Source organism: Falco punctatus (assembly GCF_963210335.1).
Source record: "Falco punctatus genome assembly, chromosome: 6".
Taxonomy (NCBI): domain Eukaryota; kingdom Metazoa; phylum Chordata; class Aves; order Falconiformes; family Falconidae; genus Falco; species Falco punctatus.
The window spans coordinates 72373092-72393227 of NC_137585.1; the positions used below are offsets into that span (position 1 = coordinate 72373092).

Sequence of the window (20136 nt, forward strand, 5' to 3'; positions counted from 1 at the left end):
CCATGAATACTGAACAGCAGCTTTATGTCCTTCTTTCATCTTCAAGAATTTGTAAAGCAGGCAGCAATGAACTGGTTTTGCACAAGAATTGGGACTCCAGAAATGAAGTGTCCAAGGCTGCCTCTGCTCCAACAGTCTATTTTTGCATCTCACAGTATCCACTCTGGTTTTGCCCTTGGTTCTGAACTGGATCCAAATGACTATTTGGGTCGGGTGGTTTTTCTTCCTCCCACTCTATACTTAACACAGTCTTCTCAGTACCCATAAGCCTGCTCCTGTAAGCCTCTACCCTTCTGTGAAATAACATCTGGGTTCAAACCATACCAGATCCAAAACTCTCAACGGCATCTTTTCAAGCAGTACACTGCACTCTGTGATATAATATACTCTGGAAAGCTGAATCAACTTTAGAAGAGTAGAGGACTTTGGAAGGAAAGATCCCTTAAAATGCTTGTAAGGTCTTGGGACAAAGACGAAAAGCACATGAAGCTGAGCTGTTTGGACATGCTCCAGGACAGACAGCGATTGTGCCTGCATGCTATCAGCTGTCTTTCCTATGAGCAGTTGTTATCAGGACACCCTGGCAGGTTCAGACAGAGTAGCTACACCAGCAAATTAAACTGTATAAATGCTCCTGGGTGCTGTTCAAATGGTTCTTGCCAGAGTTTGGCTGCACCAGCTTTCACCTTCCCAGTTCAGGCCTGGCAGAGGCCATTCCCAAGGGCAGCTGGGATGCAGCTGAGTTATCTGAGAGGGTAAGAGAGGTTAATGGTGTGAACGACACCGCTGACCTCGGTGCTGAAAAATGGTCCGGACAAACTAAATTTCTGAGTACAGAAGTAGCCAGTGTTTCAGAAACAACCTGAAAAACCATCCAGCTGAACCAGAAACACAGAAAATTAATCATCAGCTTGGAGTCTGCTCATGGGTTGGAAATGTGCCCGTGATTCACACACAGAAATCCAACTCTATAATAAATACTAATAACCTGCATTACTTTGAAACAGGAACAACAAAAGCAGTAACTCTTCTCTCAGAACAAGACTATGAGGCTTCACAGCAGGGGAAATGGGGAGAGGTCCTCCCTCACTGCCCCATCCATAAGGAAAACATGCTGGAGGCTGATCCTCGCTTCAGCCAGGACCCTGCAGACAACCCCTGGCAGCCAGCACTCCAGCAACCAGACTTCTCTGGGGTAAATTTTGCATACATAGATAGAAGAAAAAATGGAAAGAAGAAAAAAACAATTGAGGCAAACAGAGTCCAAGATTTTATTTTCTTGACCCCCAAAATAATCCTTAAACCTCCTGACTGCTTCATGAAGAGATCCTTGGACAGCAATTCATCTTTGCCCACCTTGCCAGTCCCAGAGACAGTCTCATTACTTCCCAGAATCCCACTGAAAGATGCACGGCCTCACAGCTCTTTCATTTTATACTGTATTCCCAGGCTCTGTATCTTTCACACACACACACCCCCCATCTTCACCCAAGAGCTTTCTGTAACTTCATGCTCCCAAGATGCAAGCATCATAAGAAGACACATCCTGGTTTCAGCTGGGATGGAGTTAATTATCTTCTTAGGAGCTAATATGATGCTGTGTTTTGGCTTTGATGTGAGACTGTTCAGTTCCTCAGGCCTGGCTAGCAAAAAGGCTGGAGGGGCACAAGGAACTGGGAGGGGACACAGCCAGGTCAGCTGCCCCGAACACAAAGAAAGAGGTATCCCATACCATGGGACCTCATGCCTGGTATATAGACCTGGGGGCCTGGCTGGGGAGGGCTGGTTGTTGCTCAGGGACTGGCTGGGCATCGGTGGGCAGGTGGTGAGCAGTTGCATTGTGCACCACGTGCTCCATTCTTCTTTTCCCTCTGGATGTTATTATTTCCCTTCCCTTTTTCATTACAACTGTTATTGTCATCATTGTTATTATTGTTCTTTCATTTTTATTCTACTTCAATTATTAAATTGCTCTTCTCTCAACCCTCAAGTTTTACATTCCTTTCCAACTCTCCTCCCCACCCCTCGGGGTGAGGGGGGAGTGAGCGAGTGGCTGCCTGGTACTTAATTACCAGCCGGGATTAAACCATGACAAAACACTACTGAGAAATCAAATTTACATCTCTCTGTTCCAAACCTTACATTTCAGACAATACATCATTTACTACACCTCCTCAAAAACAACCACTCCCCCAAATTCCCACTGTCTCCCCTAGACATTTTCTCCCCCAGTCCTGCTCTGTCATGACTCCTCTCCTCTCTGGAAAAGCCAGTCTTACCTCCAGTATCTGGATCATGAAAGTTGGGGTCCAGTCCCTTCTCCAGCAGTCTGCAGACCTTCTCCGCATTTAGCATCTGCACGTACTCCATGAACTTCTTCAGATTTGCCTGCAGCCATGACACCCCAGGAAAACACACAATACACAGTGTTAACACCCCAATATGAAGAAAGAAGCTACCAGAGGAATATCCCCATTCAAGGGACCCAGGGCAACTATTAAGAATAATGGGGCAGCACACACCAGAAGCTAGGGCACATGAGGGTCTGCTGCAAATCTACATGGAAGACAGACCTTACGTCCCTCTCCTCTGACTCAGAATGGGACTGCTGGATGACCCCATGGAAACCATCAGGGGCTGCCAGCCACCACCTTCTGACCTTGCTGCAAGTCCCCTGCTAAGGCACTTTCTGTTTGTACACACTGCGAGGGCAGGCACACACATTGCACGTGCTTGTGACACAGGCACATCAACAGACACATCACTTCATGCATTCGTCAACAATGCAGCATGGTGCTGGCTATGGAAGGTGCTGTGCCAGCGGAGCAGCAGCCCAGTGACGGTGAATTGTACTGCTCGGGGTTTCATCTGCATCTCACTGCAACGTTGTGTAAATTCTGTTGTGTCACAAACTCATTTTAAGGGAGTATAGCACATCTGCCTGCTGAACTTAAAACCCTTTGGAGGAAAGATCCAGCTACTCAGACACCAACCATTATTGTATGGTGCAGTGGGTATGGCTGTCGCACTGTCTGCTGTGAAACTGTGCTTTATTCTTGACACAATGTTCTCTCTTTGGCCAAAAACTAAACCTTGTGTTTGAGGGGACTGAGTGCCCAAAAGACTCTCCTTTAAGTCCGCCTGGTTGGTTGGGGGTTGTTGCTTTCCTCCCTTTTTTCTCTTTTGGATAGCTATACTTGATGAATACGTAATTTTATTAAATCTGTAGACTCTAGAAATTGCCACTCTGCCAGGCAGGCAGGCAGACACTTGGATGGACTACAGTGTGAAAACACCCATCTCGCACACATTTCCAGTCCAGATTTTCAGACCTTTGATTGCAGGTTGGCTGGGGTTTTTTGAGTTTATTTTAATCAAACCTTGCAGTAGCCAGCTTTAGGAGAGGCACTCTAGAAAGTGCCTGACATGGCAGAAATACTGTGCAATTAGCTGAGAGAAGTCTTTGGGAAAAGCTCTAACCAACTGGTCAAGCTACAGACAACGGTCAGGGAGCTGCTCTTGCTCTTGTGAACCGCTGCACAGCTGGCTGAAGGTGTCTGAGCCAAGCAGATCTTTCAACTTGATATAGAAAAATTATCTTTTATGAAGCAAAATGAACTCAAAAGTGCTTCACTTGAAATTTCATTTTGAAGACTTCCAGTTGGAAAACAGAAAAAAAAATAATCTGAAAAACAGGATGCAGAAACATGCCTAATTCTTTTCAAAGGCTTCCTAAACAAAATTTTGTCGCATATTATTTTGCATAACATTTTCATTTTATCAAAATTTAATTTTCTAGGGGGAAAAATTGTTAGTTTTAGAACCATTTCTACAGAAGAGCCTGCAAATCCTGATACTTGGGACCCACAAGTTCATCTGTGCTATTTCTCTGATATGCTGAGGAGACCATGGTAAGAAGTCAGACAGAAAATATCACCAAGATGAAACTTAACTTTCCAAGGATGAGACAAATTAATGCTGGGCTGTGAACCTGATTTAAACCAAATTCAGTCTCTGTGTGGTTAGTCTGCAGAACCAAGCCTAAAACAGTTGTTTCTAAAGTCAGCACCATGGAGCCATGCCATAAACAAGCCAGGTCACACATTTAAAATTACATAGCCATTTTAGTGCACTACCCCCTGCATCATTACTCCATCTCAGCAGAGCTAATTAGCTCAGGCAAAACCCTATGGTAACGCAGCTCCACTGCACCCGTGCCAGTACTTGACCTGCTTGTCCTGGCTGTCTGCAGTGATACGCAGACACATGCAGAGATGCCAATGCCACAGGAATGCACAAGATAATGCTCAAAGCCACAGACACGCAATTCAGCTATAAGGTTCATTCCCCTTAGTGCCCCAGGGACAACAGTGCTGTAAGGCAAGAGCCAAGAAGAGCAGGGATTCACCAGGGACAGTGGATGCCCCAGCTGATGATCCCTTGGTGCGGAGCACACTCCTGCTCCCCATCCCAACCACGCTGCCCATCGGCCGGGTGCTCCCTTGCATTCCTCTAGACGGCACCAGCCCAGGCAGGGCTGCTGGAACAGACAAAACCAAACAGTGGGACAATGTACATGAAGGAGAAACCACTCAGAGGGTAGGTAAACAAAGGCTGGGTCACCCCTGCTGGGAGATGCTGGAAATGTCTACGTGCAGTACAAGCAATTCCCACAGCACCAATGCTCTTATCACCAGCGCAGCAAGAGGGCGACTGGCATCAACTGCAGCAGGGCATAAGCACTGCCTTTTCAGGTGGTAATATATTCCCCCGACCCTTGCCGCTCAGTGTTACCTCCCCCCCTCAGCTCCCCTCTCGCCTCACAAGTAACTGAAAGCAAAATCCACCTCCTGCTTCAGTATCCCTTCAGCTACTGCAGAAGTACAGAAACACTGAAGGAAATCACAGCTGCCTGCCAGCAATAGCACAGACGGGACTTGACAACTCCAGCAACGCCTCCAGGATGCCATCCCAAAATGCCTCTTCCCAACCATCACCCAATTGCGCAGATTTAACCCTGTTGCTTCCACTCCCATTTGTCTGCACACCTCTTCTCCTCCCAGCAGCTGTTCCAGCAGCCAATGCTAACCTAACCCAAGAGATGATGCTCCATGCATGGCCCCACTAAACCCCTGTGGCCAAGACTGACACTGCCAGTCCTGCCAAGAACCATGCCAGTGGCCACGGGACATGCAAAGGCATGAGCAGAGGAAGGGACCCCACCAGCACATGGCTCGTCCCCTTGATGCTGGAAGCCTCTGCCCATGCAAGTTTCTGCACCTGCAGCCTTCCTGGGGCCTCCAGGGACACAGAGGCACTTGTGCGTGCTCCCTGTCAAGGCGAACACCATGCCCCTGTGTATGTGATAGTGGCTTACAGCAATTTCACTTTTACGCTGCTACCAGACATATACCAGGCACCAAGGTGAAGTTCTGCTCCTGAGGTTCTGCCAGCAACTCTCATTTACAGCCCCAGAAAGGCATCCTACTCAGCCAGTGCCCAGCAGCGGTGTGCTTGTTTATATTTCTAGTTTTCTAGGTGCTCAGGAATTGACAACATTTTTTGACAGCAGGAAGTTGATGCACTATGTCAACTTTAATGGCATTTTTTTACATTTAGGAAGGAAACTGAAGAGAAAGTGCATGAGCAAAAGAAGGATGCAGAGAGGCATCCTTGATTCTGGGATCTGCACTCTTCTGCTGTAGATGCTTGTCCATGGTCCTGTGCACCACTTAGTCATTGTAATTTCCCTTTTGGGGAGAAATCAATTACTGCCTTGAATTTCCAGATGAAGAACAAAGAATGTTCATCTATCCAAGGTCTTGGACCAAATCCACAGCAATGCCTCAAAAAGAATTTATAAAGTCCAGAGACTTAACCAGTTAATTTTTACATAGAAAAATATTCTCTTTGCATCAGTTTGTAGCTGTCTATCTGCTCTGCAGTGTGTTCCAGATGTGCAGCTCGATGCCCACATTAAGAGGCTGCTGCAATTCACAAACTTAACACTATGGGGAGAGGGTAGGACACCGGTACAGTGATTTCTGATCCTCCCTGGCCCAGTTCTCTTCCTCCAGTTTGGTCCTAAACCTCAGGGAACAATGAAAATGCCAAAGAAAACTGAGATAATGAAAAAGGCCATTCACCAGAGGCATAATGTTATGGTGTTACAAGAATCCCATGCCCAGGATTTAGGTGACAGCCTTGCTCCACTTAAAAACAAACCTGAATTAAGGCATAACAAGGAAAGAGACCAAAAAAAGGGAAAAATAAAAAGAAGATTGCAACCTAGATGGTGTCTCTGATCAGGCTTACAGCCCAGCCTTACTAAGGGTTGTGTTTGTGCAGCAGAGGCAGTGAGCTGTGGTGGGAGACATGGCCAAGCAGCCAGGAGCGGGGTCACCATATACCTTACACTGCCTAAAGATGGTGGGTTTGGAACTGTGCATTTGGGTAACACGGCAGCAACTGGAGCGACCACAGCAACTCGACTGCAGGCACTGGGAGCAGCAACATGTACAAGCAGAGCGGCCCAAAGCCTGCCATTATCAGACAGTTCTTGGTTTCTTATTCTTTATCAACAGAGAAGTATATAATTAACTCAATTAAGCTGTTTTCCAGAATAAAGTTAGAGAAAAATAGATTGTTTCATTCAAGTTCAATACTGCTATGAACCAGAGAGAGAGAGACCGATGTTTCTATGCACAAATTCTGGGGAGGCAGTCTGCCTGGGGAGGGCAGTTTCCCAGATAGCCCTACAGTGCTACAGCAATAGCCAGATTTGGGAAATGGTAAAAGAAAAGGAAACCGCTAAATGAGACACCCTTGTCACTATATGCTTGAAACCATTGCATCAAGGTCCAGGGACTCTCTTCCTTGAAGGCCTTTCGCGCATCTTGCCTTTGCAGCCTAATAACCAGAGAACTGAAACCCCCTGTCAAGCCTCCCGCTTGCTCCCAGCACCTCCTGAGCATCCTTCAGGGTCCCTGGAGAGAAGCTGTGGCAGATCTGGGGAGCCTCTGTGGAGAACCCCCAGCCCTGCCAAGGTGCCTGCTGACAGGCGGGGTGCGCAGGCCCCCTCAACATCCCATAGACATTTCCCCACAGACCCCAGCTGCTGTTTCAGCTGGTGTGGCCAAAGCGGCCCATTCCCAGCAAGCCAGTGCTGCCAGACTTGAGGCACCCAACATCCAAACCATCATCAACGCATGACACAGGTCCAATCAAAAAGCTTAACCCAAATCAGACCACAGCCATGCAGTGTAGCCAAAGCCACATGGCAATCCCCACCTGTGGCATGGCCACCTCTGCGAGCCCCCTCCTCGCAGGGAGGGCACAGGGGCTCTCAGGGAGCTACTCCCTACCCAGGTGTGACCGTAGTCATCAAAACCACCCTGGGCGCTGCAGCATGCAGAGCAGTGCCAAAGCAACAATTTAATCCTAGCTTTAATGTTTTCCCTTAAGTAAGACTCAGCTACACTAAAAGTATCTCCCATCTTAAAAATGCACCTGTTTAACCTGAGTTTGCAGCACGACAGCTGATGAGGACATCTGTATTTACAAGCATTTATGAAAACGTATTGGTTAAATGGCCCTTCTGCCAATAGTCATGAATTCAAGTGTGCTTTTTTCATTCAGAATCAGAAGCAAAACACGCTTAGCTTTTGAAATCAACTCAAACACTATAAATATGTCACAGCCACATCCCTTGCTGGGCACATTATATCCACTTTTCACAATGAAGCAAATGCTGGTATTTACATTCTTCCATGTCGGTTTTTCAGCTTATGCTGCATAGAAAAGCTTTCCTATCTGATTGTTTTCCATTTCAATTTAGCTAGAAACACAGAATATTTTCCTTATTATTTGGACTGATTCACTCAAAGCTGAAAGGAGATTTGAGAACTGAGAAAAGTAAGGAAGCTTGTTTTCCTCCCCCAATCTATGAATAAAACCCTGGTGGGAAAGGAATGAGATCTCATTATTCTAAGAACTTGAGGGATTTGGGGCCAGGTTTTCAAATGTATTAAGGTGACTAGACATGAAGAAAGAGAGCAAATGTCAGACTCCCACTGAAATCAAGGGGAGCTAAGCAGATGCCTAAACCGCTTAGGCAATTTTGAAATCTCACTAGATTCTTGCTTATTTTCTGGCACTTAAATACCTTTGAGAATTGGTGATGAGAGCCACTCACACAAACCAAATCTTCCTTTGTTTAAAAGATCAGTCAGCTTTAAATACAAAAGATATGTACTGATAAATTTACTTTCCATCTTCAGTGTCCAGTACATTCAAGCAACATTTATTTAAGTGATAAAGACGCAATTTAAATTGTTGTTTTGCTTTTTTTGAGTTTCAGCTTTTATTTTGAGTTTCAGCTTTCATCCAAATGCAGTTTGATAGAAATCAAAAGAATAAAAGAATAATCAGAAGCCAGTAAAGCATTTTGTTTCCTACATACAAAAATTAAAACCTAAATGCATTTATATAAAGGTATCTAACCGCTTAAACAAACACTCATAATGGATCTTCCCATGAGCGAAAGCACTGTATGTAGTCTGAAGATTATGTTGATTTGCAAATCGATATGTTTGAGTGGCTACAGTAACCAGAGCGAAGCAAGTTTTCTCCAGGGAGGACAAAACCCCAAGCCTCAACAAAACCTCATGCAAATAGAATTAAAGCTCAGAGTAAGTTTCCACCTTGCTTTTTTAGGGGGTGTTTTAAGTCTCTCATTACCCAGGTGCCTTCGCACAAGCAGTGGCTGGTGGCACAGCCTGGGCAGGGGCCGGACCAGGGATCTCCCGTCTCCTACCTGGAAACCCTTTGGGAAGCAATTCCTGTCTTTGGGATCTTCTTCCTTGTGGGTGAGGCTGCACTGCTCCCGAGAAGGAGAAGGATCCTCCTGAGAGACAGGAACCAAAGCACGGGTCTGCCCTTACCCTCTGGGCTACTGCCCAAACCGCGGCTCCAGTGCTTCAGCTCCATTCACGTAGTGTTACGCAAAACACCTGCCTCAGCAGATGACTCCTGAGCCAGTTTGAGGCACTTCTGCTCGTTTACAAGAGCGAGAAGGAGGTTCACACCAAGAGAGAGTGCCTGGGGATGGGGTGCAGCTCCAGCCACCCAGCTGGCAGCCGCCATGCCGCAGTCCATTATCCTCCGCTAGCACCAAACCGCAAGAAAAACCAACACCCTCCAGAAAAGAAAAGCTCATTGAGAGGAAGCTGGTGCGAGGGAACAAGCTTCTCTCTCTTGAATCGAAATGAATGAAAATAAATTAGATATTCTTCTTGCAGAAAAATTATTCTGTCACTCGCTATTCACGGCGGGCTGGGTGCTGGGGGAAGCCAACCGCAGGCACCCGCCTCAGGCGCTCTGGGGAAGTGGGGAGACAGCGCAGCCCCTTCACACCAAGCACATGCCGATGTTCCCAGCAATTTCAGTGCCATGGAAAAGACTGGTATTTTCTCAGGGTCCAGTTTGCTCCAAACAGCAGCTGGAGCCAAGACAAACCACCGGCCTGCCAGAGCGTGGCGGCTGCCACGGGGTCACCGGCCCTGGAAGAGGCCGGAGAAAACCGAGCCCCTCCCTCACCCCGGCTGCGTGAGGAGCCCTCGCACAGGCCATTAGGCAGCAGCAAACAGACACCTCATTGATTCCCACCGAAATGTCAAATAATCCATTTACATGACGCGCCACAACAACATCTAACCACCGGCTCAGGGTCTAACTGGCTGCAGCTCTGCACCAGCCTGGCGCAGGCCCGGGCCTGGAGGAGGCCGAGCCCCTGACGAGCAGCCGGGACACCTGCTCTGCATGGGACACCGCCACGGTGCACCGGCTTGGGCCGGGATAGAGTCAATTTTCTTCATGGTAGCTGGTGTGGGGCTGTGGTTTGGATTTCTGCTGGAAACACTGTGGATAACACAGGGGTGTTCTCGTCACCACTGAGCAGCTCACACGGCGTCAGGGGCTTTTCTGCACCTCACCCCATCCCACCAGCCACCAGACCGGGGGGCACAGGGAGCTGGGGGGGGACACAGCCGGGACAGCTGGCCCTGACTGACACACGGGAGATTCCAGACCCTACGGTGTCATGCTCAGCATGTAAAGCTGCGGGAAGGAGGAGGAAAGTGGGATGTTTGGAGTGGTGGCACTTGTCTTCCCAAGTCCCCGTTACATGTGATGGAGCCCGGCTCTCCTGGGGATGGCTGAGCAGTTGATGAGGTCCGAAGTGTTTCTTGCTGTAGAGGGCGGCCCCGGGACGCAGATGGCACTGACAGCAGTGCAAAACAGCAAGACTCTATCCTGTTCTCTACCCTCAGGTCTTGAATCCTTATCCCAGCCTTGATCACTTTCAGGCACTATTAACGCAAAATCCTCCTCATTCCAGGGCAAGTGCAAGCCCTCCATCCCGAAGGTGGGTGCAAGCCCCCCTAGCACCACACACTGCCTCCGCCAGCACATGCCACACCAGCACACACAGCCGCTCCCACATCCAGCTCCAGTGACCTGTCTCTTCCCCAGGTCCTTCACAGCCTGTGCCCAGCTCTCTTCTGCTGTCTCTCCCCAGCATCACTACGGCCATGGTGTTTGCTCCCCTCACCCTCACTCCAGCAAAGACATCCCCCACACCCTGCTGCTCCGCAGAACAGTGCCACCATCCCCACCCCCCACCCCGCTACAACCACCCCTCTTGCACAAGAACCCCAACAGGAAAGGTGGTGACAGTCACAGTCACGCTGCCAACCTGCCACTGGTGCTGTCCACTAAGCTTACACTTTCTTGTTGCTTTGCTACCCTCAGTCTGCCTGCAGCCCCTGCCTGCACCTGCCCCAGCCCCACACCAGTGCTGCATCCTTCTGTAAATGCAGTTTGCAGCACAAGAGGATCACTCCACACCAATGCCAGTCATCTACAATAGTAATGGCATATGTAGTCCTAATAATTATTTTAAGTGTGTTTTAAGTGTGTTGCTTCTTTCCCCTTCAAGATGGTAATATCCCAGGTCTCTTAGCAGCACAATGTCCTTTGTGGACATTTTGGTAAATGCCAAGAGTTTTCTGCACAGATTTTCCTTTATAAACACAATGGGATTGCCCTTTTCTAACATGCATTTTTCTGTACTCCTGTTTCTAAATGTTCTACTGCGATTCAGTGGGAAAAGTATCTACAAGAAATGTCACTGCCTGCAGATCCCAAGAGGCACAAGGGACTGAGGCTGATTGACTGATTTACCAAGTCATTTCGTTATTTGCTAGCAATACAAGAAATCAGTTTCCCCACTTCTTATAACAAGTCCACTGGCACTCAAAAAAAGGTGTTATTTTTATTTTTCTTGTTTTCCTTTTGTAATGGCAGTTAAGTATCATGTTTTGAGGTCATTAAAAGATTTAAGCAGTGTATTCTACCACTAGAAGTCAGACTCTCTAAACATTTTCTTACTTTGCTATCATTCAGATGAGACCATTAACCACAGGCCTAAAGATTCTGCACATACCGCAGCCTCTGGAGTGATCCCACCATCACGTTAGACCTAAAGCTAATCCTTTACAGCCTTTTAAATTACCACATCTCAGAAAAAAAACAGTATTTCACTGCCAGAGCCATTAGGCATTGGTACAAATAACACGGAAGCCTCACGCCTCGAGCAACATATACATTCTGCACCACACCGCAGAGGCATTGCCTCCATGCACCTGCTTTCCCAGAAGAAAACACCAACCCCTAAATGCATAGGCAGAAGCAGACACACACACACACACACACCCCAGCAGCCGACCTGACACGTAAGCCTGTACCAGCCTGCGGTGGTGGAGGAGCCAGCCGTTCCCCCAGTCGGCCCAGAGACACCTCCTCACTGCACGTTCAATGCGGGGAGTGAAGCCCCCACCCAGTCCTGCCCTGCTGCAGCCCACACAGCACCCCTCCACGGGGCTAGTGGCACGAGGACTGTCCCCCCACGGCCCCTCACCCAGCAGTGCCTGGCACAGCTGCAGCAGAGACGGCACAGCAGACAGGGCAGAAGCAGGCAGTACCGTGCTCTTCGCTCGCGGTCTGCGGTCCCCAGCAGCTTGCCAGTTTTCCCTCTGCTTAGCCAGCTGCCGTCCCAGAGAGGAGCCCATGTCCCTCTGCTCTCCGTCCCCCTCTCACCCTCAAGCCAGCTGCTGGGATGCTGCACACGCACGCTCCACTCTCATCCTCTCCCAGCAAAACAGCGTCGATCTGTGCCGGGCAGGCAAGTCATGCCGCCGCCGGCTCTCAGCACCAGCATCGCTCCAACGAGTGGCCAGCATGAGCCCGACTCCCGCTTGTGTCCCTCCTGGCACCACCCGCTGCAGCTGCCTCTGCTGCCTGCCTCGCACTGCACCCCTGGAGGAGCAGCCCTGGGGCAGGATGAGGGCTCCTCTTCTGCCCCACAAGCACCGTGGCCCATGGTGCCCACAGGCTCTGCAAAAACACCAGCCAAAGGAAATGCCTCTGAGCATCCTCTTGATGGAGGCAAACGGGAGCAGAGATGCAGTATCTTGCTCAGATGCCATGTTTTATCAGCAAGGGATGGTTTAAAAAATAAAGAAACAACATGAAGGAAATTTGGTTTTTAAGTAGAAATTAAAGCATAAAGACAATATTAAGTGAATATTTAATAAAGTGCATTTATGGCTACTACACACTTGCAGGGGAAGCCCTCAGATGCTGCTGCTCAGGTGTCCCTGTGGTAGGCGCTTCCAGCCCTCCTTTAAGCAGGCACGGTCTCTCACTGGCAAGGCTCAGGAGGACCATGATTCACACTTCCTGGCGCCAGGAAGATGTTGAGAGCTTTCCAGATTTGCTGCCTGGATATTCTTATGCCACCAGACAGAAGTCTCGTGCCTTTTATCTTTGTGAGTCAAACCTGAACCCTAACCGTGTTTTGTTTCTTGTTTCTGCAGCCCTGCAAACCAAAGACAGAGGACCTGCTTCTCACAAGCAGACGACAGAGGACTTGCTTCTTCCCATGAAGATTTTCACCTTTGGGGTGGGCCAAGTCCTTTGGGAGCTCATGATACACAGCAACAAGGAAGCTAGCCGGAAGCTCTGGGATCCTGGCCAGTCCCCACATTCTTCCTAAACAAGAACCCTCAAAGCCTCTCTGCACGGCCTTTCCCAGCACGGTGCCCTCCACACACGGGCCAACCCCATGAGCCTGTCCATGCCACTACTCCCTGCTCCAGACCTTCCCCACAGACTCTCCCAGAAAATGAGTTTGATGGGTGCTGCAGGTGTCCTCATGCCACCCAGCAGTTTGAATGCTGCCCAGTGTGTTTGAGCCACTCAGCTGTGCAACAGCCACCACGCTGCCAGAGCCCACCTCATTCCTCCTGTCTCACAGTTAGCACACGCTGGCCTCTCAGGAACCATCAAAGTCCCCACAGGGCCACATGCCACCTCAAGGCACAATTATTAGTGGCATCAGAAATCTGATGGTTCCAGACCTCTCCGCAATTACTGTTGTTAGTTTCCTGGGCAAGAAGAGACATCATGGGATCACTGTAGCTGTCCAGAGGAAGAGTGATGCAAGAGGGCATCTAGGAACATGTGCCCAAGGCCTGGTCACCATGAGCATCCCTGACCCAGCTGTGCCAACTCGGGCATCCTGGGCCACAGAGTCCGGTGGGTTTGGTGCGGTGTATCTCCTCCCAGAAAACACCTATGGATGCAAAAGCAGCATTCCTGCCACACTCCCTGCACTCCAAACATGCGGACAGTCTGTTCAATGCCTGCACCGTTAATTTTGACACGTCTCGATCACTGCCCAGGACATGTAGGGGCTGCAGTAGACCAAGAGCACTTTCCACTTCATGTGTGGATCTTACCAGTGAAATCCTGACCCAGATGCATGGGTTAAAGCCAGAGGCAAAGCAACAAGCCCACGTGCAAGGCGGAGGCGTGCTGCAGCCTCTCGCTGGGGGAAGGGAAGGCGTCCTCCTCAATGTGCACCATTGTGCTCTCTGTGCATTTAGTGACTCTTCCATGCCAGAGAATAAAGCTTCTCTTCAGCTGGCCCATCATGTGTTCCTCTGCCTCACCACCCCATGGAAAGCTGACCCCACACTCTCCCGCAGAGCCTAGGCCAACCACACACCTGCCTGCTAGCACACATAAGCTACCACACAAGTCTAGTCCTGTGTGGGCACCCTACCACAGCTTGATGGGGTCTTTCAGCTCGCCCTCCACCTAAACCACCCCAGGCTTCAGCAAGTACCATCCATTTCTCATGAGTGCTTTGCAGCCTGGCAAGCAGGGAAGACTGAAAGATCCCAAAACCTGGTATCCCCTCTGTGATAGCTGAACACGCTATTAGGGCTTTGAGCTTGCCAGCTAGACTCCAGCCTTACCTTGGTATGGAGCTTGGCAAACTGCTTGTCATCCAGCAAAGTCTGGGTGTACACACGCCTTTTGTACCGGAACTGCAAGAGGGAAGAACATCAGATATGAGATGAACAAAACCCACTCAGCATCAAACCGCTCTCAAGCCACTCCACGTCAGCTTGCATGGAGACACTCAGTCTAGACCTGAAAACAAGAACAGATACAGAATACACTTTTCTCCTTGATAATTTGTTCTAATTCCTCACTAAAGAAATTCTGACCAGTTTTTCATATGAATCTGTTGGCTTTAGCTTTCAGACAGCGTGGGCTTTGTTCTGCTTCTTCCCAGATACTTAGGGATCTCTCTAACAACAGAACGGTTTTCCGCAGGACAGTTCCTACGCAGGTGGTCTAGACCCAACTTCCCTGTAAGGAGGCTGAGTTCTACGTCTCTCACTGAGGGATCTTCTCTTCTGTTCTCAGATCATTTCTGCTGTTCTTTTCTGTGCCATGCCTCTTCCCAACGTCCTTTACAAGTACACTGACTGTCACCCACACACCGCTCCAATACCAACTACCTCCACCTCAACCACTCCTAAAATCAACTTGCTACTTGTCAGGGTACACACTGAGGATTGCAGGGTCATGCCATGCCAAAGCATCACACTGGGAATTGCTGTTTAGGTTTCTTGACCAAAAGCCTCACAAATTTTCTACAGAAACTTTGTTTTCCACAATGAGAGTCCTTCCTTTGCAAGCAGTCCCTGTGTGTTCATCATTTGGCTGACTTAGCACATACTTTGATGGGACTCCCACTTAACAAATCACCAAGACAGCACAGTCAACATTGTTATGTTCTCTGCTAGACTTTGTGGAATAAGACTTTATCAGCGGTGATTTTATATTTACACCCAGATCCCTGGGGTAACTACGTCAAGGTTGACATTGGTCCCTAAGAAACCCCACTAGAAATACATCTATGCCATGATGATCAGAGTGACAACTGTTTTTTGTCATTGATTAGTTAGCCAGTGACACTTGTCCTATGGATGTTTTATAGTGCTAATCCTGAACTTGAACATCATGTAGAACAAAATCAAGTACCCCCAAGTGGCTGCTACCTTTGTATAATTATCTCTATCAAGCAGAATTACAATTTTCTTAAAGAATGAAATTGGATTTGTTTGACTAGACCTTTTTTCAATGAATTAATTGTATTCTGAGATTTTGAATTGCTATGAACTTAATCCTCCATCAATATTTCATTATTTCAGCTGAAACTGACACCAAGTTATCTTTGGACTGCAGTTACTAAGCTCATCCCACTTACTTTTCAATACTGGCAAAATATTAGCACATAAACTTGTACTACTGGGCAGATGTTTTCTCACACATTTTTTTTTTTTTTTAACCATTCCAAGGTAAAAATTTGTCTTGCCCACTTATTTACAGACGTTAGTCTTTTGCAGATGATGCCAGTGTCAGGGATGCTCTGTGCACCCCTATGCAGTCATGCAAGTATCCTTCAGTGGCTCCTCTTCATGCCCAGCACCACATTAGAGGGCCTGCAAAGAGGCTCCACTGACAGCCTCCGCCTCCGAACCCTGGGCAGCGCTCTGGCCAAGCCGGGGCAGCACTGCTCTGCAGATGCTCTCCTCTGGCTTCCTGCCTGAACGCGCCAGCTCAGGTAGACTTGCCCACTTGCTGCTCTCCCAGCGCTCAACCTTGGGGAATGTCATGTAGGGCTCCCTGGTGCCCCATGCTACACAGGCAGGGGCCAGGGCAGTGAATGCATCAGTGAGGTAAGTCTGAGAGAGAGAAGCCAGGTTACACCAGCTCTGGTGCAAGAGCACCACATGCCGCCACCCAGATGCAAGGAAAAACCTCGTCTGAGTAGTTAAGTTGTATGAAATGTAGTCAGCGGCTCAAAACTGAGCAGCAAAACTCCTGAAGAGGCAACTGAAGTGGGCAGCCAGCCCTAAGCCAGTCACATCCCAACAGTTTTGCTCCAACAGCTTGCCCGCAGACCAGGCTTGAGTGGGGAGGACTTACAGGCACAGAATTTCCAAATCTCATGCAAATTTACAAGGTGTGTGAACTGAATGTGTGATGATTGATAATGGTGAGAACACAGCGGTGTGTTTGGCACGCAGTCAAAATAACTGCCTCGTTAAGAAGGACACGGTAAGCTTCTGACAGTAGATAACAACCAGTAAGATCATATGGGACACGGTCAATACCCCCAGACGCACATGGAGGTAACTGGATCTCAGCAGATGGGCCTGTAGACCCCACTGCATGTTGCTTGATCACCAACACACCGCATTGCAGCTACTATTTTATCCTGATAAAGGAATTGTGAGTACCTACAGCTCTCCCTGGCATAGAACAGAGCCAGCACCCCACCTCTCCAGGGAACTACTGCATGCACCTGCTTTGTAATGTAATTTTTCTGTCAATATGCACAAACCCCTCATTTATCCAATCACCTTCATATGCAGCCCTGAGAGCTAATTTATCTTTTGGGTTCAAGAAACCTCAGTGGTATCAGCATAGGATTTATGTCTTGTAAATAGATTCCGGCTTTTTGGTTTTCCAATAGGATTCTCCAGTGCTCAGCTGCCATTCTTATGAAGTTACGAAGAATTGAAATGACACACAACAAATATCCATGTCAAGTCTGCATTTAGATGTGTGTGCTAAGACATTAAGTGTGGACATTATGCTAAATTATACAAAAACAAAGCATCAAAGCCCGTATAAGGAAAATTAGGGAATTTACTACCTCATAGGTCTATTTGCAAGCATTCTTAATGTTGTTCCAAATGTTTTGTCTACGTTAAATGTTAGTTTGCTAAGAAATTGTGCTGCATTTTTTTTTTCCAAATTAGTCAGGATTAATTACAATAACAGCATTCATGCTTGCGTTTGTAAGAGCTCGTGCAGCTTAAGCATGTAATGCTTTCTAAATAGACTTTGTGGGTAAAATATAGCACAAGATTCCTAAATTTAGAAGTCCACATGTAGGTAGCTAGAGTCTCATTCCAGTCAGTGGGGTTGTCCACAGTGACAGTCAATGGAGCCCAAGAAATGTGGCAGGTCACCTTAGGATAAACACCTACATGCAATCACCTGAATCCCAGATCAAGGCAAAATATATAGTGAATGTAAATATAGAGCTAATTCAGTTAATTTCTGCTCTAGCTAATTTTCTGGAACAGAAAACAGTATAGATTATCCTCCGTGCTCAACACACAGATGAGGTCCATACAGGGACAGTCATATGCTGTCAAAGCATACAGTTGTGTTCCATTCTCTACAGTAACTGTAAATTAAACAAAATATCAGACTCAAGTCCTTCAGCCTCATATTCAAAGATCTTCCTACAGTTTTCCCTCTGTACCTACAAGACTGGTTTTCCTTCTGTTACTGCAATTTCCCGTGACAGTTATGCACCACTAGAAAAAAAAGAAATTTTGATCAACAGGGTCAGAAAACAGGGAAGCTGTTTCACAGGGCTATGACAGATGTTATGGAGCTCTCAAGCAGACAGAGTCATGAGCAAGTAAAACTCAGAGGCATTTGCCTCAGCTTTCCCTCAATGAATTCTCCATGAGTAAACATACACCCACACAAATTTCTATGCTTTCACTCCTGGAAAGGAAATGGGGAAAAAAAGGGGAGGGGGTGGGGGGCATTAATAACTGTGGTGCCTACAGAGACTACAGTGGAAGGGATCATAGAAGTCCTGCATACTTATGTACACATATATATGTGTGTGCATGTGTATCTATATACATATACACATTTTAAAAAGAAAAAAAAAAAAAGAAAAAAAGAAGATGGCTACCTCCAAGTAGGGGACAGGAGTGTCTGGGTTCAGGGGATACTCCCTCAGCAGGCGCTCCTCATCCAAAAATTTTCCAGCCCTGCCATTGAAGGCTGGCTGGAAGAGCCCATAGTTCAGAACATCCTTCAGGCTGTGGTTCAAAGTGCAGAGGATGCGCTGTTTGGAAACCCACACGGGAACATCTGGATTCAACCGTAGACACTTCTGTGGAGAGACACAGAGGGCAATCAGAGCTGAGCATCACCAAGGTCCTGTACCCCCTAGCTGTACCCATGGACAATCACAGTAAGAACAAGGAGAAGGATAAAATGGGAAAGCCACAATTTCTTCCATTCAGCGAATTATGGGAAGGGGAAAGAAAAGACTTAGAGAAGGATGAAATGTAGCAGATATCCCCCTAATGCATAGTCTGAGGTTCAGGGCAGACTGGAACCCTTTATGTTATAACATCCTATAAATTATGAGAAGTATCATTGTATGGCCTAATAACAGCATAATAGCAAAATTTCACTAAAAAATCCCCAATAAGTTGTAGAGTTTATTGACTCCTCCACCACAGACTTCAGCGGTGTGCAAACAGCACCCTGTGAGCCCTGCCAGGAGCTGAAGGTATCCAGTAAGGTCTTTCCAGCAGAAGGAGGGAAGGAAAAGAGCTCTCTGCTTCCCCACATGGAAAGTAACACTTTCCCACCTCACCCTGCAACTACAGCGCGTCTCCCTCCCTCCTCAGGACACAAGTCATCACATATTTATAGCACATCATCTTCAGGCTGTATTTCCTACAGCTGCAGCCCCCACTGCTGCAGTCGCGGCTGGCTGTGGGGCTGGCAGAGCAGCCTGGCCATGGAACCCACCCTGGCCAGAGCCCACCGAGTCACCCAGCCTGGTGCTACAGCACCTTCACCATATCCCCTCTGCCGTGGCAGTGGGGCAGCAGGCTCTTCCGTGGGGCAGCAGGCTCTTCACAGCACCTGCTCTTGCAGGCAAAGAGCAGGAAGGCAAAAGGATGCTGTGCTGGTGAAAACAGAGGACAATCTTGCAACAGCCTGTCCCCAATGGCAGCCAGCACTTCCCCTCTCAGGTTCCTGGTTTTGCATTTTGGCCTTCAAATTTTCCTTGCTCCCATCACTTTGTTTTCCTCCTTGTTTGCTTCTCCTTCCCCTCCACACTTTCTGCAGGAGGAGACGACAGCATTTAGTTTTGTTTCAGCACTTCATTTCAAAGCCACAGCCTGTCAGCCCTGTTTAATGCTCCTGATTTCTGTGCTGGAAGGCAAAGTGAACAACCACCCTCCCTGCCTCTGCAGTGCTCCCCCCGCAGCCACTGCTTCTCTAGGCTGAGTCCTGCTGCACTCATCACACAGAGGCACTCCACACTTCTGCCCACCCCTGTTATTGCCCTAAGACAACACCATCACCCTTGTCATGGGAGACTGGAGGTGCACGCTACATCCAAGGTACTGGTGCAGCACAGATACACAGAGCAGCATAAGCACGTTTTGTCCATGAAGGTGTTGAGTTGGGGCCTGAACACAGACATCGGTTTGGATTTCCAAACAGACTGCCAGACCTGATCCCCACCTTCTCCAGGTGCTCAGCAGCACTTCCAGCAGCTGCCACAAAACCACCAAAAGGTGCCAGAGCTCCTGCCACTGCTGCACCGCATCCCCATGGGACCAAGCGGACACTCTACTCCACACACCAGAAGTAACTGCACATCCTCACCCCTTCAGCCCCACTTCCAGCTTCAAAATTTAACCACAGGGCCTGTTTGGGTCCCTTGTCCCTTTAACAGCATTTTTTTTGTTTTGTGAATTAAACAGGCACTCTTTTGAAAAAATAAAACAGCTTTGCCCAGAGAGAAGCAAATGACCCTGCCAGGACACAGGGCGGGAGCCAGCAGAGCACCAGCGCTGCCCTGCACGCTGCCCG

The 20136-nt window shown here is 48.2% G+C and overlaps 1 protein-coding gene across 3 annotated transcripts in view; it reads right to left on the reverse strand.

The window, feature by feature from the left end:
• Positions 1-20136, reverse strand: part of SHANK3 (SH3 and multiple ankyrin repeat domains 3) — a 369137-nt gene that overhangs the window by 291112 nt on the left and 57889 nt on the right. For all 3 annotated transcript variants that reach the window (XM_080390963.1, XM_080390961.1, XM_080390962.1), the window contains 3 exons: positions 18206-18409; positions 14382-14453; positions 2280-2388 (listed from right to left, as the gene is read on the reverse strand). In XM_080390963.1, the coding sequence (XP_080247089.1) occupies positions 2280-2388; positions 14382-14453; positions 18206-18409 (385 nt within the window). The remainder of the gene's footprint in view (positions 1-2279; positions 2389-14381; positions 14454-18205; positions 18410-20136) is intronic.